This window comes from Penicillium psychrofluorescens, assembly GCF_964197705.1.
Source record: "Penicillium psychrofluorescens genome assembly, chromosome: 4".
In the NCBI taxonomy this organism is placed as follows: domain Eukaryota; kingdom Fungi; phylum Ascomycota; class Eurotiomycetes; order Eurotiales; family Aspergillaceae; genus Penicillium; species Penicillium psychrofluorescens.
The window spans coordinates 3,354,094-3,379,631 of NC_133442.1; the positions used below are offsets into that span (position 1 = coordinate 3,354,094).

At 52.0% G+C, this 25,538-nt stretch overlaps 11 protein-coding genes across 11 annotated transcripts; 8 read left to right on the forward strand and 3 right to left on the reverse strand.

The window, feature by feature from the left end:
• Nucleotides 1-219: 219 nt before the first annotated feature.
• PFLUO_LOCUS6911 (low-affinity Zn(2+) transporter zrt2) lies at nt 220-1,272 on the forward strand (the record flags this gene model as incomplete). The annotated part of the gene is made up of 1 exon (XM_073784500.1): nt 220-1,272. The coding sequence occupies one exon, from the start codon at nt 220-222 to the stop codon at nt 1,270-1,272; it is 1,053 nt and encodes a 350-aa protein (XP_073640949.1).
• An 816-nt stretch (nt 1,273-2,088) lies between these two features.
• On the forward strand, nt 2,089-2,784 carry PFLUO_LOCUS6912 (uncharacterized protein; the record flags this gene model as incomplete). Its single annotated transcript, XM_073784501.1, has 1 exon — nt 2,089-2,784. One exon carries the CDS (start codon nt 2,089-2,091, stop codon nt 2,782-2,784), a length of 696 nt encoding a protein of 231 aa, XP_073640950.1.
• Nucleotides 2,785-3,403: 619 nt separating this feature from the next.
• PFLUO_LOCUS6913 (mediates uptake of glycerophosphoinositol and glycerophosphocholine) lies at nt 3,404-5,193 on the forward strand (the record flags this gene model as incomplete). The annotated part of the gene is made up of 6 exons (XM_073784502.1): nt 3,404-3,538; nt 3,600-3,649; nt 3,701-3,817; nt 3,880-4,031; nt 4,090-4,458; nt 4,514-5,193. 6 exons carry the CDS (start codon nt 3,404-3,406, stop codon nt 5,191-5,193), a joined length of 1,503 nt encoding a protein of 500 aa, XP_073640951.1.
• Nucleotides 5,194-5,418: 225 nt separating this feature from the next.
• On the forward strand, nt 5,419-5,887 carry PFLUO_LOCUS6914 (Peptidyl-prolyl cis-trans isomerase fpr2; the record flags this gene model as incomplete). Its single annotated transcript, XM_073784503.1, has 2 exons — nt 5,419-5,648; nt 5,719-5,887. 2 exons carry the CDS (start codon nt 5,419-5,421, stop codon nt 5,885-5,887), a joined length of 399 nt encoding a protein of 132 aa, XP_073640952.1.
• A 528-nt stretch (nt 5,888-6,415) lies between these two features.
• PFLUO_LOCUS6915 (uncharacterized protein) lies at nt 6,416-7,459 on the reverse strand (the record flags this gene model as incomplete). The annotated part of the gene is made up of 1 exon (XM_073784504.1): nt 6,416-7,459. One exon carries the CDS (start codon nt 7,457-7,459, stop codon nt 6,416-6,418), a length of 1,044 nt encoding a protein of 347 aa, XP_073640953.1.
• Nucleotides 7,460-7,721: 262 nt separating this feature from the next.
• PFLUO_LOCUS6916 (uncharacterized protein) lies at nt 7,722-8,891 on the forward strand (the record flags this gene model as incomplete). Its single annotated transcript, XM_073784505.1, has 5 exons — nt 7,722-7,787; nt 7,834-7,943; nt 7,997-8,291; nt 8,346-8,448; nt 8,506-8,891. The coding sequence occupies 5 exons, from the start codon at nt 7,722-7,724 to the stop codon at nt 8,889-8,891; spliced, it is 960 nt and encodes a 319-aa protein (XP_073640954.1).
• A 382-nt stretch (nt 8,892-9,273) lies between these two features.
• PFLUO_LOCUS6917 (uncharacterized protein) lies at nt 9,274-11,130 on the reverse strand (the record flags this gene model as incomplete). The annotated part of the gene is made up of 2 exons (XM_073784506.1): nt 9,274-10,902; nt 10,957-11,130. 2 exons carry the CDS (start codon nt 11,128-11,130, stop codon nt 9,274-9,276), a joined length of 1,803 nt encoding a protein of 600 aa, XP_073640955.1.
• A 2,207-nt stretch (nt 11,131-13,337) lies between these two features.
• PFLUO_LOCUS6918 (uncharacterized protein) lies at nt 13,338-14,294 on the forward strand (the record flags this gene model as incomplete). Its single annotated transcript, XM_073784507.1, has 1 exon — nt 13,338-14,294. One exon carries the CDS (start codon nt 13,338-13,340, stop codon nt 14,292-14,294), a length of 957 nt encoding a protein of 318 aa, XP_073640956.1.
• A 375-nt stretch (nt 14,295-14,669) lies between these two features.
• Nucleotides 14,670-17,708, forward strand: PFLUO_LOCUS6919 (ATP-dependent DNA helicase srs2; the record flags this gene model as incomplete). Its single annotated transcript, XM_073784508.1, has 2 exons — nt 14,670-15,038; nt 15,090-17,708. The coding sequence occupies 2 exons, from the start codon at nt 14,670-14,672 to the stop codon at nt 17,706-17,708; spliced, it is 2,988 nt and encodes a 995-aa protein (XP_073640957.1).
• A 970-nt stretch (nt 17,709-18,678) lies between these two features.
• On the forward strand, nt 18,679-19,011 carry PFLUO_LOCUS6920 (uncharacterized protein; the record flags this gene model as incomplete). Its single annotated transcript, XM_073784509.1, has 2 exons — nt 18,679-18,781; nt 18,887-19,011. The coding sequence occupies 2 exons, from the start codon at nt 18,679-18,681 to the stop codon at nt 19,009-19,011; spliced, it is 228 nt and encodes a 75-aa protein (XP_073640958.1).
• A 2,813-nt stretch (nt 19,012-21,824) lies between these two features.
• Nucleotides 21,825-22,871, reverse strand: PFLUO_LOCUS6921 (uncharacterized protein; the record flags this gene model as incomplete). The annotated part of the gene is made up of 1 exon (XM_073784511.1): nt 21,825-22,871. One exon carries the CDS (start codon nt 22,869-22,871, stop codon nt 21,825-21,827), a length of 1,047 nt encoding a protein of 348 aa, XP_073640959.1.
• Between the last annotated feature and the right edge of the window lie 2,667 nt (nt 22,872-25,538).

The window sequence follows — 25,538 nt, forward strand, 5'->3', positions numbered from 1 at the left end:
CAGTTCACACGCACAAATAAGTGGTCCAGTATAAACTGGTCGCCTACGCACACGCGGGTCCACGTCAGTCGAGGAACCCCCTCCATCTTCTACCTGCTCGGATCTTTCTTTCTTGCATCTCCTTCCATATCAATCCTCTTCAGATCTGTCCGTGCGCTTGTTCGGGGTTCCACCTTCTGGGAGACATTCTAAGTGACGACCATTGTCGTTTGCCCCGCCATGGATTTGAATCTCGTTAAACGAGACGAATGCGACAGCGGCAATGAGTTCGACGGCCGCATCGGACTGCGTGTCTCCTCCATCTTCGTCATTATGGTCGGGTCCATGTTTGGCGCCCTCTTCCCCGTCATCGCCAAGCGTCTTGGTGGACGTCTGGGGATCCCCTCGTGGACCTTTTTCATTGCCAAGTACTTTGGCTCCGGCGTCATCATTGCAACAGCTTTCATCCACCTCCTGGCCCCGGCTGAGGAGGCCCTGACCAACCCCTGTTTGACTGGCCCGATCAAATCATACAGCTGGGTAGAAGGGATTGTCCTGATGACCATTATTGTCCTCTTCTTCGTCGAGTTGATGGTCATGCGCTTCTCTCACTTCGGCCAGGGCCACTCACACGACGAAGAAGAAGGCGACGACCACTCGCACACTGACGATGGACCTACCCACCTCGACCCAGCGGAGGAGTCCAAGGCCGCCCACATGCCGGGTGAAGACCACCTGGGCCACTCGCGCGAGCATCACGATGCCGACGACGAGGAGAAAGGCATCCAATCAATCGAGGACTATGCGGCTCAGATGACGTCCATCTTCATTCTGGAATTCGGCATCATCTTCCACTCGGTGTTCATCGGGCTCACCCTGGCCGTTTCCGGCCCGGAGTTCACCACCCTGTACATCGTGCTCGTCTTCCACCAGACCTTCGAGGGCCTGGGTCTCGGCTCTCGCTTGGCCACTCTCCCATGGCCGAAATCCAAACGCTCGACACCCTACTGGCTAGGCTTCGCCTTTGGAATATCAACCCCCATCGCCATTGCCATTGGCCTGGGTGTTCGCAAGACCTACCCGCCAACCGGCCGCACGACGTTGCTCGTCAACGGTGTCTTCGACTCGATCTCCGCGGGGATCCTGATCTACACGGCGCTGGTGGAGCTGATGGCGCACGAGTTCATGTTCAGCAACTCCATGCGCAAGGCCCCCTTCCGCACCGTGCTAACTGCGTTTATCCTGCTGTGTCTTGGAGCGGCCTTGATGGCCTTGCTGGGCAAGTGGGCATAAACTTCTGATGTCAAAGAAGAAGAAGGCGTTACGGTTTCATGTTGCATACTTTTTGTTGTTGTCCCCCCCTCCTGCTTCCTGATGGTCACTTGACATGCATTTCGCGATACCCAGGGGGCAAGCTGGCTGCCGTCTTGCAGCATCTGCACATATTATGTCTGGCGTTAATTCGGTAGTTTTTTGTTTCATGTATTTAGACCAACTTCCGCGTCAATTGACTTTGATTATTGAATCTACACTCCCGTAGCTCTACGCCGATGGGCTGTTGTAGATCTCTGCGTAGGTGGATCTCTGCGCCCGCGTATCTCCGCGACTATAGATCTCTTATCTGATCCACCGATCAAATCGCACTCACAATCCCACACTTCTCACCATGTCTCCGGTACTACTGTAAGTTCGATAGCGTCGGCAGGGGAGCAGTGCGATCCGAGTGTAACAGAGATGGCACCCTGAAAGATCGATAACACCCTGAGGCCAAATCCGAGCCCCGAGGCGTCGTCCGAGGGCGGGAAAGAGCGAGTCAAGTAAGCCGGGGTGGTCTGATCAGCTTGAACCCTTGAAACAGCCAATTAGCTTTGATTAAACGAGGCTGCCTGAACTTACTTCCATCTAGAGCCCTTTTTTACGATCTGTCAAGCATGTCGGTTCGGGTTTCTTGTGCATAACGAGGATTTATCGCCGAGGGCTAGATCCGAGCTGTCCTGCAGTATAAATTGAGCTGGCCGCCAAGATTGGACCCCTCTTTTTCGCTGAACATCTCACTGCTCTACGCTCCTAGCATATTCATACCATTTTTTGCTCTCTACCTCTCAAAACATGTCTCTCGAGAACATCGAGCTTAGAGGCGAAGTGGAATCCTATGTGGAATCCCATCTCCTCCCCATAAAGCCCAGCCATACACATGCCTACGACAACAGCACTAAGAATGGACTGCCGATGATAGCCGTCTCTCCCGTCCAAGGCCAGTTCATATCTATGCTTGCGAAACTAGGCGGGGCACGGAATATCCTCGAAGTCGGCACTTTGGGCGGGTACTCCAGCATCTGGTTTGCTGAAGCCGTTCACGGAAAAGGCAAAGTCACGAGTATCGAGATTGACGAGCACAACCGACAAGTTGCGATTGACAATCTGCAACATGCGGGCGTGAAGGTTCCCGAGGAGGTTGAGCCGATTCTGGGTGCGGGTCTGGATGTGCTGCCGAAGTTGGTTGCTGAGATTCAGGAAGGGAAGAGGGAGCCGTTTGACTTTGTCTTCATTGATGCTGATTGGGATAACCAGTGGAACTACTTTGACTATGGGGTGAAGGTGGCTAGGGGGAAGGGTAGTGTGGTCTATGTCGATAATGTTGTGCGGGAGATGTTCGAAAGTGGCGTCGTCGGCAATGAAGAGAGAGAGAAGGATGCGTGTGACTTGGTGGCTAAAGTCGGGCGGGATGATAGAGTGGATTCGGTCGTTCTTCAGACGGTTGGAGCGAAGAGCTATGATGGCTTTTTGATGGCGTTGGTGAAATAGCCAGCTGTCTCTGGGCGGTCACAACAACCGTATAAGGTGGTTAGAGAGACAGAACTATAGTTAGTGGGATCGACTACACTTAACCAGTCTGGAACTTGGCCAGGAGTTATGATTATGCCGCAATAAGATCATTGATTGTCCCCGGTTTCTATAACCATCGGGCAGGCCAACTTGCACGTTGAATCTAGCCTTCTCTCGCCCTACGCCACGTGCTGTTATCTGATCCACCGATCAAGAATTGATTAGATCGCATTCCAATCTCCACAGTCACCAGCCCAATAAAAACTCGTTGGATCTGGCATGACAGTGTGATTGACAGCTATGTAGAATGCTCGCCAGTTCTGCCCGAAACAGCCGACTGAACTTAGCCTTGTTGGGGATCGACTAGTAGACCGACGTCCCCCGCTAAGAACCCGGTTAGGGCTGCATGCTGGTGTTCCTTCGTGAGGAGTTCTCCTCTGATGGCACGCGACCACTTCACCTGCATTCCTCCGTCCTATCTCTTCTGGGGTCCCTCTCTCCCAGTGGGCACGACCCGTATTCTTTTTCCTGTCTTGTCCACGGAGCCACTTTACTCTCGCCCTCCACCTCTCCTCGAAATTGCTGAGTCCAGCGCAACATGGCGGAAGCACAGACCTCTGCTACCGAGGAGTCTCCCAAGTCGGATCTCCAGAAAGAAATCGGCCCCGTGGACGCGGATCCGTCGCCAGAGGTGTCGAGGAAACGACAGAGTCTCTCAGATCTGTTCACCATTGTACGCTTTCTCTTCTTGGCTGCATTGGTATACATCTACTGATGTCACGCGACACGAACAGTTCGCCAGTGGCTTCGCCCTCATTAGCGATGGATACCAGAACAACCTGATGTGAGCGATTCCCGTTGTCATTGCAGCTTATTCCTGACATTCGGAGCCCAGGACCATGACCAATGTCCTCCTCGCGCAGGAGTACCCCACCCAATACACCTCGGCGGTCAGCACGCGTGTGTCGAATGCGTTGCTCGTGGGCGAAGTAATCGGGCAGATTATCGTTGGGTGAGATTGAGAGAAAATCATGGCTTGTTAGTAGTCTAACACAACGCTGCACATACATACAGACTGACATGCGACTACCTCGGCCGTAAAACCGCCATCGTCTTCACCACCCTCATGATCGTCCTGGGAGGTATTCTCGCGACAGCCGCGCGCGGCGTCACGATCGATGGCATGTTCTGGATGATGACTGTTTCGCGGGGCATAGTTGGATTTGGTACGTCAGTCCAATCTTCTTTACGCACTACTTCTTAACAAAAGAAACTAACCTCCAGGCACCGGCGGCGAGTATCCCGCGTCCTCCACTTCTGCCTCCGAGGCAGCCAACGATCTCACCCCGAAACAGCGCGGTCCGGCCTTCATCCTGGTGACCAACCTGCCGCTATCATTTGGCGGGCCGTTTGCCGTGTCGATTTTCTTGATCGTGCTGTCCGCATGCCACCAATCGCACTATAGCACCGTGTGGCGCGTTTGCTTCGGCATCGGGTGCATCTGGCCCCTCTCGATCTTCTACTTCCGCATTCGCATGCTTAATTCGACGCTGTACCGCCGTGGAGCGATCAAGAGGCATGTGCCCTATGGGCTGGTCATTCGATACTACTGGAAGACACTCCTGGGGACGTGCGGTGCTTGGTTCTTATACGGTAGCTTTCCACCTCTTCTTCCTGCTTCGTTATTCCTGCTAACGAGAGAGCCCAGACTTCGTCACCTTCCCAAACGGCGTCTTCTCCGGCGTGATCATCTCCTCCGTAGTCGGGGACGGCACCGTCCGCCAAACCGGCGAGTGGCAGCTCCTGCTCGGCGCAATCGCATTGCCGGGTGTATTCCTCGGCGCACTACTGTGCGACCGCGTCGGCCGGAAAAAAATCATGATGATGGGATTCTGCGGCTACCTCATCTTCGGGCTGATCATCGGATGCGCCTACGACAAGGTCACGAAGATCGTGCCGCTGTTCATCGTCTTCTACGGGCTGATGCAGAGCTCTGGCAACTTTGGACCGGGGAATATGCTCGGTCTGTTGTCGTCAGAATCGTATGCTACCGGTGTTCGGGGCACTTGCTATGGCATCTCTGCGGCTGTTGGGAAGGCAGGCGCGGCTATTGGCACGCAGGCGTTTGAGCCCATTGAGAATCGGCTAGGCAAGAATTGGACCTTTATTATTGCGGCTATCTGCGGTGTTGTTGGCGTGGTGGTTACTTATTTCTTTGTGCCAGACCTAACGGGGGAGGACCTGCGGGTGCGCGACGAGCACTTCCGCGCGTATTTGGTGTCGAAAGATTGGGATGGGGCGATGGGTGAGGAGGATCTGCGCGCTGGGGCGGATGAAGGGATTCCGGCGGCGTTGGGAGACGAGATTGAGGCTGCAAAGGGGTCTTAGTTGCTGTCTATAACAGTAGTTAGTTTATGTAGTAGTTGGCTACATTCATACTTCCCTATTCAAGGCATCTATCATCATTGGTCAGTCCCACTCCAACCTTCTCCGCACTCCCCTCCATCCCTCCACTCTGTCTTCTTCCTGTCCTCTGCTCTTCTCACACCACCACTCCCAGTCCTCAATTCAATTCAACACCAGTAACCAACCCAACCCCAAAAACAAGACAAGATGCAGCTCCGCTCCCTCCTCGTTCTGGCCGTGGCCTCCCTCGCCACCGCCGCCGACCTCGGCATCGAAACCACCCACAAGGTCGACTGCGCCCGCAAGACCGCCAACGGCGACACCATCTCCATGCACTACCGCGGCACGCTACAGTCCGACGGATCTGAGTTCGACGCGAGCTACAAGCGTAACACGCCGTTGACCTTTAAGTTGGGCACAGGGCGGGTGATTAAGGGGTGAGAGCTTTTTGCCTCTCTTTTCATTCTTCATCTCGTATGTGCATCGCTAACGAACTTTTCTTTCCAGCTGGGACCAAGGCCTCCTTGACATGTGCATCGGCGAGAAGCGCACGCTGACCATCCCGCCCGAGTTCGGCTACGGCGACCGCGGCGTGGGGCCGATCCCCGGCGGTGCGACGTTGGTGTTTGAGACGGAGTTGATGGGCATTGACGGTGTCGAGAAGGATGAGCTGTAGTCTGTTTTATTTGGGAGATTTATGGTTTATACCCGAAGGCACCGCGTGCCACTAGGCGCTGCCTTGTTTAAAGACCTTTGCCTTTGAAGATAATGCAATGGAGGGAGCGCCTAACCGGGCCCCGATATACACTCGATCGAGGTCATCCCAGGTTGTCCGTAGTACTCCGATTGGGTAATAATCCTAGCTGTTGTAGCAAGACCGATACGTTAGCGGGATTTTGGAATAGAGGTATGTGGATGGCTGCAGGAAGGTGGGCGATTGGACGGGCCTGGACAAGTCGCTGATGCCGCTGAGCAAGTACACTGATAGTTCCATCACGAGCCGACGTCGCGCCTCTCGTGATCAAGACATGATTCGGATGCACAAGACCGGTGACGTTCTTGGTTTTGTCTCGCAGCAGCGAAATCACAGTAGTTTTGGAACGTTTGTGGTTTATACTCAATTCGGGTCTGCTCTATTTACACACATCTACAGGGGTATCTCATCTAGTACAAAACAAAGCCACCATAATATACAATGACCCCATCAATCCATAGCGTCAAGGTTGTTTTTCTCGAATATATCATTCTCCGAGACCAAAATGCCCACCAGACACTCCCCCAGAATCCCATCCCAGTTGACCCACGGATGAATCTCCTGGAACAGCTTCGCCGAGTCCTTCCCCGCACCGCGGAGGAGCTCGCCTTTCCCACCGGGGTGATAAGGCAGGTAAGGCGAGATATTGTAGATCCTGCCCTGGTACGAAGTCCAGGCATCGCGGCCCTTGCGTCCGTTTTGCGTCTTCAGCATCGACGGCGTCACCCGCAGCAGGCCCGGAGGCATTCCTGCGCCGCGGAGCTGGTTGTTCGGCTTCGCGGCGAGGGCGGCCCAGTCTAGCGGCGAGTAACCCGGTTCGAGGATGACTTTGCTGCGCGCTCCATTGGAGGGTTTCTTGAGGGTCTGCGGGGCGAGAGTGCTGCTGCTGAGGCGGCTGCCACTGCCGCCGCTGGGAGGGACGCGTAGGGATGATGCGGCAGAGGGTGGTGGGCGCAGGGAGCTGGACATGTTGTTTGGACGAGGGGGCTGAAGTTGGCCGGAGGACGTGCCGTTGGGTGTAGGCCGGGGTCGGGGAGCGGGAGGGGGAGGCATTAGAGACGAGGCCGGGGCGGGCGGGCGTTGTGACGATGGAGCGGGCATGAGAGATGAAGGCGGCGCGGTGCCTCCACGATCCGTTGACGGTGTGTTCCTGGCCATATTGCGCTGCACGGGAGGTGTTGGCGCGTCTGTGGACGTGGCGCTTCCGCTTGTGTCCTCGTCCAGACTGAGCGTTGGTACCGGAAGCCCCGATGGGGTTGACGCAGACGCCTTAGGCGTGGTCTGAGACTCGTCCTCCTCGATCTCTATCAATGGGGCGTTTGAGTCGCTTACGCCATTCTTCGCCTGCGAGTGCTCGTCCGCGGTCGGAGACACTGGCGGCACGTCGGAGGTGGGTTCCGGGGGGTCAGAAAAACCGGTCCACCGGCGTGGAGGATAGCGGTAGGCGAAATAGCCCGCGGTTGCGATTAGACTGCCCACACCGACCCAGCCCATTTTGGACTGAGCTTGAGCGAACGAAGATGGAGGGGAAGCCGGGGGGAGTGTGAAAGAGAAGAAAATGAGGGATCAAGGGAGAAGAACATTGGGCCCGTGCGCTCTATCTGAGCCCTAACTGTCTGTCTATACAAATGTACCATGAGTGCCAGATGACGGCCATGATGTCAACGCCTCATCACTCTAAGGATAGAGAACTGCTATGTCGGTAGAAATCAATGTCTTGAGCACGGTCGTGGCACACAGAGCTCTGAGTGATCAAATGTTCCGCAACACGCTCATGTCCACATCGGACGCCGTCCTGCTCTTCGACGCGGGAGCAGGCCAAGTAAGTCAGAGTCTCAATTGGAAGTCTGCACTAAATACCTTTACAGGCGCAAGGAAGCCGACCATTCCAGGAAGACCGTTGCACATTTATTCTGCCGGACCAATTCCCTGCCCAGACAGATGACAAGCTCGCTTTTTTTGCTATCTACGATGGACAGTAAGAAGCCCAGGTCTTTATGACGGTCAGATGTAATAACAGTTTGCTTGCAGTGGCTCTGAATTGGTTTCGGAACATGCCAGTCGCAACCTACACCATATTCTAGCCAAGCGCCCCGAGTTTGATCAGGGAGACTACGTCGCAGCCATTCGAGGAGCCTTGTCAGATATGGACGGAGAATTGCTCGAGACTTTCAAGCATAAAACATCTGAGCCAGCAATGTCTGGATCTACGGTTGCTGTGTGTTTCGTGAATCTGACAACGGGAGATTTCATTGTCTCCAACCTCGGCGATTCGTGCGTCATCCTGGCGGAGCGGGATCCTAAAACAGACCGTCCATACCATATTGTGTGTACCGTGCAGTTCTCCCTGTATGGTTGTCTGTATTAACAATTGCACTAGCGCCGCCTGACCAAGGCTCACAAGCCCGATGTGCCCAGCGAACAGGCCCGCATCGAGAAAGCAGGCGGCAAGGTCAATACACGCAGCGGAACTGCCCGCGTTGGTGAGTGTCTCGGTGCTATTTTCTTAATGGAATTCATCTTGATCATCTCATAAATAGGCTCTTTGAACATGTCCCGAGCTATCGGCGACCTGCAGTACAAGAACCCGGTCAACACCCTCGATGACGACAGCTCCACACTATACACCCGACGAGCATCCTCATCGTCCACTCCGTCCGAAGCAAGAGGAGACTATTTATCAAACGAGCCCTATACGTCCCATTACACATTGCAGCCAGACCGTCGGTACTTGCTGGTCATTGTCTCTGACGGCGTGAGTGACCACACGGATGACACCAGTTTGATTCAACATGTAATGAAGCTGTCGATGCGTGGGATGAGGGCTAGCGATGTTGCGCAGGAGATCGCATCCACTGCTGGCAATCGCCCCACCAGTGACAATGCCTCTTGTATCGTTGCGATGCTGGATGGACAAAAGTCGTGATTTTCCGGGCCAAGTGCGAGTCGGTTCATTTGTCGCATATCTCTAGCGTCACTAAAACGGTTAGTTAGTTAGTGCAGGTCATGGATTGCATTCAACAGTTGGAATCATCATATTGTTTCCAATTATAGAAACGCGCTTCTCTGGAGCCACACTGGGGGCCATCCCAGTAGCCACGGAGCCACTCCACCAACTGCCGCATCCTTCTGGCCCTTGATCCTCGCGGCAGTGTTGCAGCTGGCCCCATCAACTTGATCTACAGTAATCAATCTAACCAAGCTTCTTCAATTAGCTGCAAGGCGTAGAAGTGACGGAAGCAATATGGCTATGCAATATGGAAAATACGCCGTTATGTACAATGATGCTCTGACTGTGTCTGGTACAGTCACTCTCGCGAGTCTCGCGACTGATACTTCTCAGAGTTAGACGGCTCAATCTCCGGGGCCTCAAACATTTCTTCTCTATCCTCATTATCCGCAGGAACATGCTTGTAGGACTCTCTCTCTCGCCGCCTTTTCACAGCCCAATAAATCCCCACGCTCGATGCGCCTACGACACCCGCAGCCAGCACGAAAATGAAGAAGGTCCCGATTGCTTTGATATTGGCAAGGATTCTGAGCATATCCCTGGCCGTTTCTGGGCGGTCGTGGTGCTCTCTCCATGTACCATCCTCTGAGTAGCGAAGAGCTGGGTCCTCAGCAGTAGGTTCACTTGATTCCCTGAAGCCTGCGGTTCCCCATTGGGGAGGAGTCTCTGTGCGTTGGACTTCGGACGTGCCTAAGACGTTGCCTTCGCGGTCGAGCGCTTCGGCAGAGATCCAGTCCATGAAGCCGGCTGCGACGTATAGGGTTTCGAAATCGACCTTCTTGACGTTTCCAATCAAGATGGGATATTGCTTCTTCCATCCCTGAGCGTAGAAGTTCCAAGAATCGACTTCTGTTGCACCGTTCCAGCTAACATAAATAGTGGTTATTAGGCTGTCTGAATCGGTCCCTACCACAGTGGCCACCACATCAGGTGGTTCGATGGGTCGTCCGACGAACGCGGATTTGTAGGCCCGGTAGGTGCTGAAGCGGGAAGAAACAAATCGAGCCTCGACCAGTTTGTCGCCGTTAGGTGCGAACTCAGTAAGATAACCCGCATCACCCCATCCGACAAAGATATTGTCATTATTGAGATACTGTGCATTTCCTCGAAAGCGGGAAAGTCCTCCGTCAGGCCGCTGTAGCCGACGAAGGAGAGTGGCTTTCATGGGGCTAACGGTGGTGTCCAGCTCCACGAGTAAAGCGGCAGATACCCTCTCTTCTCTCTCGTTCTCATCAGCTGCGTTGTTAAAAAGGGTAATTGTGTGGTGCGTTCCGTTCGATTTGACGAATCTGGCGTCGTGCTGCTTGGAGAATTTGAAGTCAACGAGGAAGTCGCTCTCGGATCCGCCGAATCGCCATATGATAGAACCATCCTCGCCGGAGATCAGATAGATGGTGTTGGTATATCGCAAAGAGATCAAGTAGTCGCCGTCCTCGTTCTTGTCAACCGAGTTAATATGTACGTAGTCGTATCCTGGTTTGTCTGCGGCGGGAGAGTCCCCGTCGAGCTTGATGGACTCGAGAAGGTTGACGTTTTCAGGTCCATCTGACCTCCACTTGAAAGCAATCTGACCGGTCTCCGTATCAACCTCGTAAAACCCGCCCGTAATGAGATATGAGTCTTCGCCAGGGCGACCAAGTTCATGAAGAGGAATCTTCTCCTCCTTGTCCACGCAGGCCAACGCAAACTGGCCTCCGGGGAGCACGTTGAATTCACGGACGTTAAATTCTTTGATGTCTTGTAGGGCCCCCACGGCCTTTTCAATCGTGTAGTTCTGGCTCAGAATAATTCCCTGTCCACGGGTCCTGCCGCTCGCATCTCGTTGCTCAATAAAGGAGAGGCGTGGGTCTTCGCCGATGTTGTGAAGGGGTTTGAAATCGAATACATTGCGGTTTTCGAACAGGTATGAGCCGGCCCAGATGAGGATCTAGGGCATCACAGTTGTCAGTTAACTGTCACGCCTTTCACAAATGTAACATACCCCGTTTTCATCATAAATATACGGTCCAACTTGATACTGATGGAATCTTCTTGTTCCAGAAGATTCGGGTTCGCCATCCGCAATTGGCGCGACAAACCAATATCCGGGGCTCACGCGATCGCGGTCATGCCATGTGACATCCCATTTCACGGCCCTAGTTTCGGGGAGCTGCATGATCTTAGCATTGGAGATGCGAGCGGAGTTCAAGGTTTAGTTACGGTGACAAATGACATTAGATCACCATCGTGGCTTTGTGCGGCAGCACTGCAGACGAATGATAGTAATAAAGAAGAGAAGAGGATCATGATGGATTGAGGTCGCGAGAAATGCGACCATCGATACCAGTGCATGGAAAGTGTAGAGGGAGGGATACGGAACAGAAAGCGCAAGAGCAAAAGGGCTGTGTTAAGCTAACTAACGGTGTGATGATGCAAAATGGGGCCGTGGATGTTCTGCTGCTCCATCACGGATAGTGTAAATCAACGGGCTATTTTTGTTTCAGACCCAAAGCTGAAGGGACGATCCCCAAGGTGGCAAGAAAACTGTTTCATGCCTATCGATTTGCTCAATGGCCACTATGGCTTCTGGTGAGCACACATAACCCTAGCACATCTTGAGACGATTGGCCCACACCTCCTGCCTTCATGGGTACAGTAGCATCCACCTACCTACATAGTAACGATCGGCAAGATCAAGCATGTACCTAGACTCGGAAAATGAATTATGACTTAGATTAACTGGCCGATTCTTCAGGCGATCTCGAGCTACTTTGAGTGTAGGTAGCACTATGATCGAAGCCGAATTCCAATTCCCGGGCCAATGTGGAATCCCGTAGGGAATCCGGTTCTGAGTCATTCATGTTCTAAGGTATTAATCTGCATTAATTCGGCGGTGCACATTCATCACTACTAGTTATGCAGACGACTCGGCAGGGTCTAGAGAACGCGCAACTGCGATGAATATGGCATCATACTTCTCCTTGTTTACTGGATAAGCACTGTGATGGAGAGCGTCGCAATCTTGTGGCTGCAATTCCCGCAAAGCTCTAGAGGTTCCTGTCCATCTGTATGACTATGATCATGCAATCTACCTGTCCAAAAAAGGCTCTGTGTGCTGCAATTCAGCTCCGGGTACAGAGAATAATACCGATCGAAAGAATCAAGGGTGTCCAGGACTTCACAGTTTGCATTCTGCTCAAGGGGGAAAGGTAAGCAAATTTATCCCAAATAGTCAACCACGTCCGATGTCAAGTCGCAGTAGGTCGTCCATAGCGACGGCGCCTACTACTTTTGACTTTTTGCAGGTAAATATGCGGTGCCTCGATACGACACCCCACATGGAGATGTTTTCGGATATGCTCGGAGGAACTGAAACAACCCACAAGGACTCATTCAGGAGAAACGTTGATGGATTATTTTCGAGGCGAACATCCATCATTTATGAAGAATTGGTTCCCACCGGAGAAAAACACAAACCAATTGACAAGAATGTACTGTGGGTAGTTCAGAAGTTAAAATCGACGGAGCTGCCGACAAGTACAAATACTAATCTTGAACTCGTGGGGTGATCGAGCAACATTGCAGAGAAGTGGAGTCGATTCACCAGGCTCGAGACGAGAATACTATCCACAGAGATGAGGCCATCATTGCTAGAAGCGATGGTGAGTTCAGGTTGCATGTGCGAGGGATCGGATAGCTATCGGATATTCCGCGACCCGGCTAGAGTGAAAAGAGGAAAGGCCGAGCCCTGCAAGTCATCATCGGGTAGAGCCACCCTTACCCGAAGAAGAAGGTCGTTCAACTGCGCCTCGGCCTGATCATGATGGTCTTTGCCGCCTAACGTTGGATTCTCGTCGAGTCAAGTACACTTCGTATTCCCAGGCAACCTTCTTAACGGTAAACTAGGATAGCCGCATCAGACCTATAAAAGGTTTCAGTGGTAAAAACACAACATCCTCGATTGGTCTTAGTCAGCCCCCACCTAGCAGTTAACTCACTAGTCCGTTAATCGATGCGATAATGCCGATAAAAATCGAGGTCTGGGGTCGGAGTGGCTGAACCAACCAGATCCTTTTGTCTAAAGGCCGGATCTATTGCCCGTAACGAGAGGCTCCAAGCACGGGAAATCAGGGATATGGCAACACGCCTCTTATTCCCGTTTAGGCAGGCGATCAAACGTAAAATGGATCCCTTCACCAACCCGATGAGTAAGACTCGGCCGTGTCTAGCCACCTTCCACAATGGTCAATTGCTAGAGAGATCGTTTTCCGGTTCTTTTGTTCTTCTTTAACCCTCGTCTCCCTTCGACTGTCGCCGCGACCCTCTTCGCAACTTATGTTCGCCTAACGGAGAAAAAAAAGTTGGGTCACCACTTCAACTGACATGGGACACGCACAAGGGTGGAGCAACTTCCATGTGGGAAGAGAGTGCAGCCACCTGAAATGGTCGAAGAACATTGCTCCCAAGCTAACCGTCTCGTCCGGAGAGACCGTCACCTTCGACGCCGTTGACAGCAGCAACGGCCAACTGTCGCCCACCTCTGACTCCTCGGCGATCAAGTCCCTCGACCTCGGCCTGGCCAATCCCGTCTTTGGGCCGGTTTACGTGCAAGATGCAAACCCGGGTGATGTCCTCAAGGTAGAAATCCTGAACCTGGAAGTGGCCGATTGGGGCTGGTCTGCTATCATTCCGGGGTTCGGTCTGCTGGCGGACGAATTTCCTGAACCGGAGATCAAAATCTGGTCACTCGACCGGGAGAAGGGATATGCAGAGCTTAAAAATATGCGTATCCCGCTACGGCCGTTCCTCGGATGCATGGGCCTGGCGCCGGCCAACAATGACGAACTCTCCACTGTTCCGCCCACAAACCACGGCGGGAATATGGACTGCCGGGAACTGAGCGTTGGCTCTGTCGTCTACCTGCCCGTCCAGACGGCCGGTGCACTTTTCAGCTGCGGCGACGGACACGCGGCCCAGGGCCATGGCGAGGTCTGCGGGACTGCCATCGAAACTCCTATCCGCGCGACTCTCCGCTTCGAGCTCTGTAAGGGCCGGTCATGGGTCACTACACCTCACTATCAGACTCCTCCGCAGGCACAGATTCCCAATCCCCTTCCCGACCTGGGGACATACGGCGTCCTGGGGGTTGCCCCGGATCTGCTCGAGGCCACGAAGAATGCCACGCGGAATTTCATCCAATGGCTTGTCGAAACTCGGGGACTCACTCGCAGCGAGGCGTATATTCTTGCCAGCGTTGCCGGGGACTTGCTGATCACCGAGGCAGTCAATGTGCCCAACTATGAAGTGGCCATGAGTCTACCTTTGGGGACATTTGTTTGATCTGCCGGAGAAGGAGAAGAAGTGGATGTGGTCATTTCGCGATCTCACACACGACTTCATCGCAATCTGTTATTTGATGGCGTAATACCCGGGATTCTGGCTTTGTTTCTCGGTACTGATATCCCCATGTGCTTTGAAAGGGAGTCGCTTGCTCGGTCCGCGGGGCGGAGGTTGTCTCTGTTTGTTTGTTCGCTTGATTGTACTTATTTATCTATTTATACAGTGCATACACATATTACTACATATTAACACTCCCATCTCTTAACTTTGGTTTTCGTTGCTTGTATAGTTGCCCCGTCACATGATCTCGTGTGTTGTCGCGTTTCCCCCCACAGCAGCACCAACACCTGTACTCTCTCTTCCCTCCAACATGCCATGGACACCATCCTCGATGGCCTCAATTCGGCTCAACGTTCGGCTGTCACCTCCTCTGCCCCCATCCTGCAGGTGCTCGCCCCGCCTGGATCGGGAAAGACCAAGACCTTGACGGCGCGCGTCGCGTACCTGCTCGCGCACGATGGCTACCAGCCTCAAGATGTCATCTGCTGCACTTTCACCATCAAGGCGAGCCGTGAGATGCGTGAACGATTGGCGAAACTGATCGGAGAGCGATTGGAGTCTCGATTGATCCTGGGTACCTTCCATTCTATCTGTCGGAGATACCTGGTCAAGTACGGCTACCTGATAGGTCTCAAGAAAGGGTTTGGGATTGCGGATTCAGACGACACGCGATCCATCATTAAGGTGAGGACTAGCTAATCTGTCTATGATTTCTGCTGCTAATTCAGACTTCAGAGGATCCTCAAACGACTCAACTCCGGCATGGAGGTCAGAGCGGCACAAGGACGGATCTCTCGCCACAAAGCTCATGGGTTGAGCCCCAGTGAAGTGGCCGCTCAAGCCAAGGCGGAGGACCAGGAATTGGTGGATATATACCGTGCATACGAATCAGCGCTGGCCGCGTCCAATCTCTTGGATTACGATGACTTGCTTCTGCGATGCGGCGACCTTCTCAGACAGCATCCGCAGTGCGTGTCCAACGTTCAGGCTGTCTTGGTAGATGAATTCCAGGACACAAATGTGATTCAATACGACTTGATGAATCTCTTTGCGTCGAAGAACCGGCGGATCACCATTGTCGGTGATCCAGATCAAAGCATCTATGGCTTTCGATCGGCAGAAATTCAAAACCTCAATCGAATGCAACAGCGGTATGCGAACACATCCGTGGTCCTCTTGGAGGATAATTATCGCTCTTCGGCGTCGATATTGAATTCAGCCCAGGAGGTTATTGAGCAGGATACGTCTCGGCCAGCAAAGAAGTTGCAGGCAACTCATTGCTATGGAACGTTGCCTGTGTTGAGAAAATTACCAACAGCCAACGCTGAGGCCCAGTGGCTAGTACTCGAAATCAAACGGTGTGCAGCTATGACCGGTGGCCTGTTGCGAATGTCCGATTTCGCCGTTCTACTCCGTACTGCGGCGCTGTCGACCCGGATTGAGACGGCGTTTGGAAGAGCAGGCATCCCTTACCAAATGGTTGGGGGGCGCAAGTTCTTCGATCGAGCTGAAGTCAAGATTCTACTAAATTACCTGCGCGTCGTGAGCCACACTGAGCATGTGGATGCCTTGCTGGGTATTATCAATACTCCGTCGCGCAGGATTGGCGAGGAAACCGTGAAACAGCTGACCAGCGGTGCGGAAAAGGCCAATATTCCATTGTGGACTTTTATCAAGGATGTCATTCAAGGACACCGGTCGACCGGGAAGAAGTTACAGAGTACAACGGAGCGTGGGCTCTGCGCTCTGGTCAAATTGATTGAGGCGGCCAAAGAGAAGTTGCAGGGATGTAACGATGCATCTGCTCCGCAAGTACTTCTTGAGTTCATCACCGAGCGGCTCTCGTTTCAGGAATGGCTCACTCAAGAATATCCCCTCGACGAGGACACTCGCTGGGCGAATGTCAAGGAATTGATGGGTCAAGCCAGTGAAGTTGCTGCAACCTGCCAAGACGGTGATAAGGAGGAAGACCTGCCAGAGATCGAGGGCGTTAAGCAACAACAGACCCACGCCGGAGAAGAGGCGCTATCCCAGTTCCTGGCGAATGTCGCTTTGGCCACCGAGATGACCAAAGACGAGGATGAAGAGGGTCAACAGGCCCAAGAAAAAGTCACTATTTCCACCATTCACGCAGCGAAAGGCCTAGAGTGGCCCGTCGTCTTTGTTCCCGCAGTATATGATGGAAGTATTCCTCACTCACGAGCTGAAGTGGTGGATGAAGAGAGACGTCTGCTATATGTGGCAATGACTAGGGCTCAAGCCTTGTTGTATCTGAGCTTGCCTCTTCGACAACCTCGATTCGGTGAAGGCGAGGACACGACCACAAGCCTAACGCCATTTCTGAGCGGCAAGGTGACCAAGACACACTTTCGCCCGACGGGGCCTCGGTTGCAGGAAAAGGTGGTCTACGGGATCGCCGATATCCTGCGGCGAGTTCACCCGGCTGCTGAAGCCATGTTCAAAGCACTGGGCTCGCTTCCTTCAACCTTAGACGACCAATGGACGCCAGATGGTGAAGAAATCAAGGATGCTGTTACTAAATGGGACAACAGCCTGGCTGTCAATAATAGGGGTGAGCCATACCCGAAACGACAGCGTCCCAACACCCACCAGGGTCCGACATCAACGACCTACGTCTCTTCCACTGGGTATACCATGAGCAACTTCTCAAACTTCGCAGTTCCTACGGCGCTTTCCACTGGTTTCCAGTCTGCTCGTGATTACATCGCCACAAACTCTGCGGTCACTGCAGAAGCACCTGCGGCCTCCGGATTGAAGCGTACTTCATCAGAAGTCGCATCATCCAGTAAGCCAAAAACGGGCACCAGCACAGGCCGCAAAGATGGCCTCGCCCAAGCAAGTATCTCAAACTTTTTCGGCGGGTCGGGATCTTCCCAGAAGAAAGAATCTTCCGCAGCACCTGCTCGCTCACTACCTCAGGTAATTCGACGAAACGAACCGGCGCCTGCTCAGACTGTGCGCCCAGCTGTTCCATCCTCGCTTTCATCTCACCGGCCTCAATCCCGGCCGCTTCAGCCATCACGACCGACCCTTGAGCCCACTGAGCCCAACGGCTACACCTTTATTGCAGCTCCATCCAAATCTACAGTCAAACGGGCAAGGATGCTATCACAGCTGAACCCCAATACAGAGAATCCACCTGCCAGCGAGAAGACGCAAGAAAGCTCGACCAGTGGCTTCCAGTCTGCATCAACGTTCCACACAACTACGATGTCAGTGGTCCGCCAGCAAGCCCCTGGGACGTCGGGCCGGCGGACGTTGGGGATCCGGCGGAGTATGAATAATGGTTGGGAGGATCGTATGAAACGGGAAGGGAAAGGAAGGGTAGGCTGAGTGACGCTGTGCTACTTTTGGAGGAATCTCCGTCCGATCCGCCTTGTATCAAGAATCTGGATCTAGGGGGCAATCGAATCACCACTGGACTCGCATCCGATCTCACCGCATGTGTTGGCGGGAGACAGATCGTCAGGGGAGCATACTGTATGATTGAAGATCATCGTCATTTGTTCCAGCCTGCCTGCGATACACTCGGTCTAGCTTCACAGTCTGGACCACTGTGGGCCACCGGCGGTGAGCTGTCCGCCTCGACTGTGTTTCCACATCCCGTGTTTGTTGGGCAGACAACCCTAATCACGGGGGATCCGCACCGACTACTTCGGACAATATTAGCTCCATCCCTGCCTTGGGCTAGTGACACTACAGTAGTCAACGCAGCCATTCCTCTAGGCTGAGTCATCATTATTGGCTCCACCAGAGCATTGGTTCACAAAAATAGCGTGTCCCTGACTCCAAGATGATTTGCTGCCCTGAATAAGTTATGTACCCCATCCCCCGGGGAAAGAGAGCTCGTCTACGTCAGGGAGGCGATCCATTCCGTGTTAGCCGTACCCCCAGCTTAGGTTGAGCTCCCCTAGCGACCCAGCCCAGCCAGCTCCTGAGACGCCCAGTTACGTGGACGGCCCTGGGGGCCTTTCGGGGGAGGGGGGAAGGTTTCGGTGTCACTTGAGAGATCGGGGAATCCATAACGCTCACCTAATGCGGAATGGACTGTAGCAGTTATACGGAGTACAAAGACCGCTTTGTCGCCCCCCGACAACAAGGGGGAAGTTCCAATTGAAGCATACATAGTTTCTTATTCTCAGCTCAACTTAGCTCACCTCAGCTCCTACTCTTCCTGACTACTTTATCTTATTTCTCTGTCTCTGCCGCAGTTCAACACTGCGGCCAAATTCCTGACTTCGTTCTCGATATACATACCCTCTATACTTGACCTAGATCCTACCTACACATCCAACCTCCAATCATGCCACACAAGGTCACCAACGACTCGAGTTCTTCCTTAGCCAGCAAAGGCAGCGATGATGACACCGACAGCAGCGACCAGGTCATCGTCACCAAAGTGCCCGGTATGTCGATCATTGTGCAGTGCAAAGGACACCCAACCCCTACCCTGCCTACCTACTGCGACAGTCCAAGATCTGGCAGCAAGCTAACGACGCCATTGCCCACAGTGCCAGCCGCGAATCCCAACACCAGCAGCCGCCGCCGCCAGCCACCGGTTATCGTGCACAACAAGGGCGGCCAGATTTACGATGAGACCCGGCCATCAGACTGGGACAAACAGCGCTGGAAATAATCATCCGGGTGGGGGCAGCTTGTTTCATCCCCGGAAAAAAGAAAGACCCAGAGAATACCACAAAAAAAAAAGTGAGGCGGTGATCGACAACATAGCGAGATTGCCATTTGACCAGGCCCGAGCTTGCCAGGTACGCGGCAGGGATCCAATCCGATCCAGATCAGTAAAAAGGGGCAGGGCTCGGGATTATTCTATTTCGGGCGACCCCCAAGGGGGTTTCTGTCTTTTGGATCCAATCGGGTTTGGTCAAGTAATGATGGCTTCCGTTTCGCTGTGCTGATTGTTGCCACCGCCAACCCTTCTCTGTCTGGGACTTCCTTTGGGGATTCCTGCTTTCTCTCCCCGGAAGTCGCGCTCACTTATCTGCTTCGACTCGACACTATAGCTGCACTATTCCCTCCTTGTACCATACCATGACATATTTATCGGCGGAGTTCTGGGTCCCGGTGTTGCTTGTTTGCTGATAGTTCGCATTTTTGTCTTCCTCTCCCCCTTCCATTTCGTTGGCCCAATCGGATGGGTTGGTCGGGAGCTATCTCCCACCCTCTCCTTGCTCTCATCTCAATACCCTCACCACTCAGACCTCTTCCATTTCTCTGTCCTCCTAGATAGGGAAAGTGTACATTCTTCACTATTCACTCAACTACACTGAATACTGTCTTGCGAATTTTTTTATTTACACTCCCATTTGTTTGGATGCATTGCACTGTGGATTTGGGGGTAACAACAGAAACTGTATTTTATATTTACTAAGGTAACGCATATCTGTATGAACAAATAATACTAGTTTTCTAGCTTTAAAATTGGAAGTTGGATATGACTTGAACAGACACGGGTTATATATATTTCTCTTGTGACAGTCACAGGGGTGCAATCTCGGACTCAACACAAACCCATAGTTCAAGTGTACATATACTACATGATATATTATATGCAAAAGATAAAATAACCCTCTATATACAGCGGGAGTGGTAATCTCAAGCCTGAGACACTACTTCTTAGCAAAAGGTAGCAATGGGGCTAATCGTAAATCCTACCGAGCATACTTGGGCCACGAGCGGGCGGTGCGGGCGGTGCGGCCGCTTGTGGAGCAGCGTCCATGGCGCCGCGCCCTCCTGTCGAAACTTTGGAACTATGGAGCTACAACGTCGAGCTTCTCTCGATGAAAATAGCTAGAATGGGGTTTCGGTGGCTTAAGTCCGAGTTGGAAAGGAACGACAAAAGGCTATATAAGCCCAATCAATGCCACTACTTTCCCAGAAGTATCATCATCCTACAAAGAGATTTCTTCCAATCTTCTACGTTATACACACAATGTCGAATTTTCACCCTGACTCTCTCCCCGATCTTTCGGGCAAAGTATACATTGTCACAGGCGGCAATGCTGGAATGTAAGATATATCGAATTGAGTTCAAGTCCAACAGAATGCCATAATAACGGTTTGCTCCAGCGGCTACTACACAGTCCTCCACCTGGTCCAACATAACGCAAAGGTATATATGGGAGCCCGCTCTCAAACAAAAGCGGATAACGCCATAGTCTCCATTCGCGAACAGTTTCCAAACGCAGACATTCAAATCTTGATCATGGATCATATGTCCCTCGAATCCGTCGTTGCAGCCGCGAAAAGTTTCATCAGCAAAGAATCAGCCTTGCACGGCCTGATTAACAACGCAGGTATCATGGCTGTCCCATGGGAGCTAAGCCAAGATGGCTACGAGTCCCAGTGGCAAACAAACTATCTTTCCCACTGGCTTCTCACGTTTCACCTGCTACCAATTCTCCGCCGGACAGCGGAAGGATTAGGAGAACCTGGTGCGGCTAGAGTCGTGAACGTGTCCAGCGTAGGACATAGTTTCGCGCCGAAAAATGGAATAGGTTTTCTGGATCTGGACCAGAAGTCTGCCTCGCCATATTCAAGATACGGGGTAAGCAAGTTGGGAAATGTTTTGCACGCGAAATAGATTGATCGGCGGTATGGGCCGCGTGGTGAATGCACCACGGGCGCTAAGGGTATTTGGGTGGCAGCTGTTCATCCGGGAAATTCACCTACGTAATTGCCACTGTTTCTTCTCATGGCCACGGATACTAATTTAGAAATAGGGATTTAAACAGAAAGGCTGCAATCTTGGGGCCTTTCGTTGATTGCGTGACGCCCATCTTCCGTCTGCTTGGCCTATACATCAGTATAGATCAGTGCTCCTACAACTCATTGTATGTGAGTGCCAGTGAAAAATTCTCCGCCGACGATTCGGGCCGATATTTCACGCCTATTGCAAAGACTGCTACTGCAAGTCGCCAGGCAAATGATGTGAAGATGGCGGCGAAGCTTTGGGAGTGGACAGAGAGGGAGATGAAAGGAAAGGGTCTGCTGTAACAGGCAGGTGGCTAAGTAGAGCATCCAGTATCGAAAGAATTCACGCCAACGTGGCTCTTGCTTTGATAGATCCCTTGCAATACGAAAATCTATTTCTTGTATGGTTGGTTAAGTGTAATCATCATTGCCTGCTCCAATGAATGCAGATAGAAAAACATTTGCCATGAAGCCCTTCTGATAATGATAAACTCGCTGCCACGGGTGAAGCACCAGAGAGTTTTCATAGTCAAGGGCCACAGAAGAGGCTCTTTCAAAGAGAACGAAGTAAAGAGAGCTTTGGCTGACAAGCTAAGTAATTTGATAAGCAGGGCAACGTTACAATCCAGCCCTTCACCATTGAGTGATATTTGGCTACGGCACCCTTAGTGCCTCACACTCGTCTTCTGCTGTCCCCAAGTCATCCTCCTTCCTCCGTTGCCTGCTATCGCCATGAGATCAGGGGCAATTTCGTTCATCCCGAGCTTTTCTAATCGAAGAAGGATTCACAGAGCGCCCTAGAAGCCAGCCAAATGCATCAATCACATCAAAATCCCACTTGCGCGAGATCTCTGCATCCGGCCACGCAGAGTAATGTCCATGAGGGCCACCCGGGTAAACGCTCAGACGAGTGGGAACACCATGTTCTCTCAACACTCGCTCGTAGATTAAACCATCATCTCTCAGAGGATCGGCGCCGGCCACTTGGAAGTAAGTAGGAGGCATCCCAATGTGAGCTCCAGGAAAATTAAAAGGCGAAAAGTCGGGCGACAAAACATCAAAGCCGACTAGATCGTACGTGTTTCGAACACTGTCGCCGTTCAAGATCAGGGCTTCACGGTTCTGTACTCGAGAAACAAACAAAGATTTGTACATGGCAGGCACAATCGTTTCATCCAGGATAAAGGGAATGCCGAGCCAAAGGCCTGTCAATGGAGGATGAAACCTCTCCGCGATTGATTTTTGACCAGTTACGGCTGCAAGATTGCCACCGGCAGACACACCTCCGAGAATAAAACCGGTGGTGGGATCGGCACCCATCTCAGCCGCATGTTTCGCAATCCAGCACAGACTATCCCAACAGTCGTACGCGGCGATAGGAAACTTGTATTCAGGGGCGAGGCGATATGAGATTGACACCACTGTGGCACCAAAAAGAGTGGATATCGCGCGAGCGTATGCATTGAGCTGCTTGTTGTCACCGAGAATGAAGCCCCCGCCGTAAATTAGAACAACTAGCGGCGTTTGCTCTCGAGGCCGTGGATTCTCAGGACGGTAGATCCGGATTTCACTGGCATACCCGTCGCGCATAGGTATTTTTTGTACCTGACTCCTACTGACGTTGCCAATGATTCGTACAGCTGAACCGGCAGATGCATTTCGAATATCCTCTATGGTAGATTCTCTATTTGGCGTCGAAGGGGTTGCTAGGACCAGGGATTCAATTTCGGGGTCGATCACAGACAGGGCCGCAAGTGACTCTGGGGTCGTGTATTCGCTCATCATTTTCAAGTGTAGGTTGGGCTTTAGGGATTAAAAATGGATTGAAAATCATGATGGGCAAAAATAAGCCGCTTGACTTGGCAAATATATTGCCAGGGCGAATTATGGGGTCTGCCTCACGGCGTGGTGCTCCGTGACCCCTCGCATAGCTCAGCCCCCTCTGGTTGACTTTCTCTTGCGGCCGCAAGCACGGACTTTAACGATATGCGGCCGCTTATTGAGTAACCTCGATGATCCCCTGACTGGTCGTGACTCTCAAAAGTACTAAATCAAAAGGTACATAAGCCTAGCTGGTTCCTTTGATCTGTTGAGAAGAGCATCAATGACTTCGGAAGTAAGTCACCATCAGCTCTAGCATCAGCTCCAAACCACTATAACGGCAACTCAATACGCTGTTGTTCTTGAAATATGGAAGAACCGTTTAGATTGAAGGTCGTTGTCATTAAATTCGCGTCATTCCAAATATGGCTCTTTTTAAGAAACTCTGTACAGTAGATCTTAGAACGTATGTTGTTCCATTTCCTTCTCCATAGCCTCAATGATCTCCAAATAGGCACCTATGATATCAGTTAGTTAGTAAATGTCTCAGTGGAACACCGGAGTTTTGTATGCGTTACCTGCAGCTTTCCATCTGAGATTAGCTCGACGAAGCATGCCTACACAGATAGCTTTCCCTGCGGCATATTGACCGTCATTCCGTTCCAAGGCCATCCACACCAATGCCGCACATGCCTTGTATATACAGTTCAACACAAGTGGCGAAAGGGCCTCTACCGAACCAGAAAAGTGTTGCTCCAATATTTCTACAAAGTGCACGATTTGGCATGCGTTTTCTCTTAGCATGGTAAGAGCCCGTGCAGTGCATTCGCGAGCTATTGGTATGGCATCTCCTACTGGTTGTTTGTCTTCTGGGAATGAGTCACAGCTATGGAAGTCGCTGATTTTCATAAGGGAACTGAGGGAACATCAGTGGTGGCTTCAAGGTGAGTAATAGGAGAAAGGCTTTTACCTGAAACAGAGCGCTGCTGCGACATTCAAGTTTCCTGTCATTTTGGTATCACTTGTCAAAAGTCGAAGGAGGGAGCTGGTGGTCTGGCTTAGTAGCTCTATGTCTTCGAGAACGAATTTTGGTTCAAGGGTCTCGTCGTTGCAGTGTCTAATCACCCGCCCCAGCAGATTCGATGCTTGTGCCATGCGTGCGAATGGACTGACCGGTACACTGGTTGGAGTAGATAGAAATAGTCTTTCAGGAGGAACCATTTCCTACCACAGTGTTAGAGATTGGTAGTCTTACGTATAAAACAGAGCGAAAAGGGGTTATTGAGCATACCCCTCCAGTCCAGGCCATCTCATCCGTCGGAATGATTGTATCGTTCAATGGATCTTCCGTACATAATGGTCGGTCATCACCTCCAGCCGTTACATATCTAAATAAGATGACAGTCAATAACATATTCTCTGAGACATAGACGATTTGCATACCTGTCGAGAATAACAATAAGCCACCACACTCTCTGCCTCTCTTCCCAATCTATCCAAGTCCGTGGCTTCCTTAGAATCTGCGGAGCATCTCTTTTGTGGATGCCCAAGGAGATTCCCTGTCTAGCACAGGCACCTATTGAAGTATAGGCCGCAGGAAAAATAGCATGGCCCAACTCGTAAATTGCGATTAGCAAGCTAGCTTGCACCTTTAGCAGGGAACATGTGCCTCCCATTTCCAAGGCGAAGCAGAATTTCTTGGCAGCGATATACAACGGCGACTGTTCCGCGTCGTCAGAAGCCGGTACGTGCTGAATGAGCCTTATAGACAACAATAGGAGCGCCAGGTCGGATCTCATTTCGGTTGAGGCCATGCCGATAAGCCTCTCCAATCTAGAAATATTGATGATGGGCATCCAGGTATTGACAGTTTCGGAGTAATACGATATTATCAGGTCAATTTCCAACCGAGATCCGAGAGTTTCAGATACTTCCCTTGGAATGGGAGTGTCGGAGGCAATAATAGGAGCATTGAGGAATGTAGAGACGCCTGAATCTAGAAATATTGACCGTAGAAAGAACCGATGCGAATACGAATGAGCAGGATCATTTGCGAGAGTGGCTACTACTGATTCGTAGCTCGTAGTCGATGACGGCGTCTGACTTTGATTCATTAGGCGAGCAACGAGTTCTTCTAGCTCTTGAATCCTGATCTGGGGATCTCTGGGCGACTGATCTGAATAGTCGCATTCACGACCCATTCTATCAATATCTGAATTTAGTCGCCTGTTCGTATAAAACTCCTTCAACGGTTGGCCGTACCTTGTACATAGTGAGCAACCGGGGAGGCTCTTGTCACAACGACGCTTATTCTTCTTGCACCATGCGCACGCGCGGTCGGCCGTCTCGGGGCGCGAGGTTCCATCCATACTGTTCAAATCAATGGAAGAAAAGACAAAAGGGACAAGGGTCAGCAAATGATGGGCGGTCCTCCAGAGGCAAAGACGAGCGGCCGCTTCCCCACCTCCCTCTCACAAAGTTAGCATTCAAGTGGAGATAATGACAACGCACTAACTATATCGGGGTGGTACCATCAAACGGACTTGCGGCCGCTCAAGCGGGAACCGACCTAGCAGTCTATGACGACAACCACCCTGCGGCTGGCACGCAAGAGCCATGGCTGTACCTCAG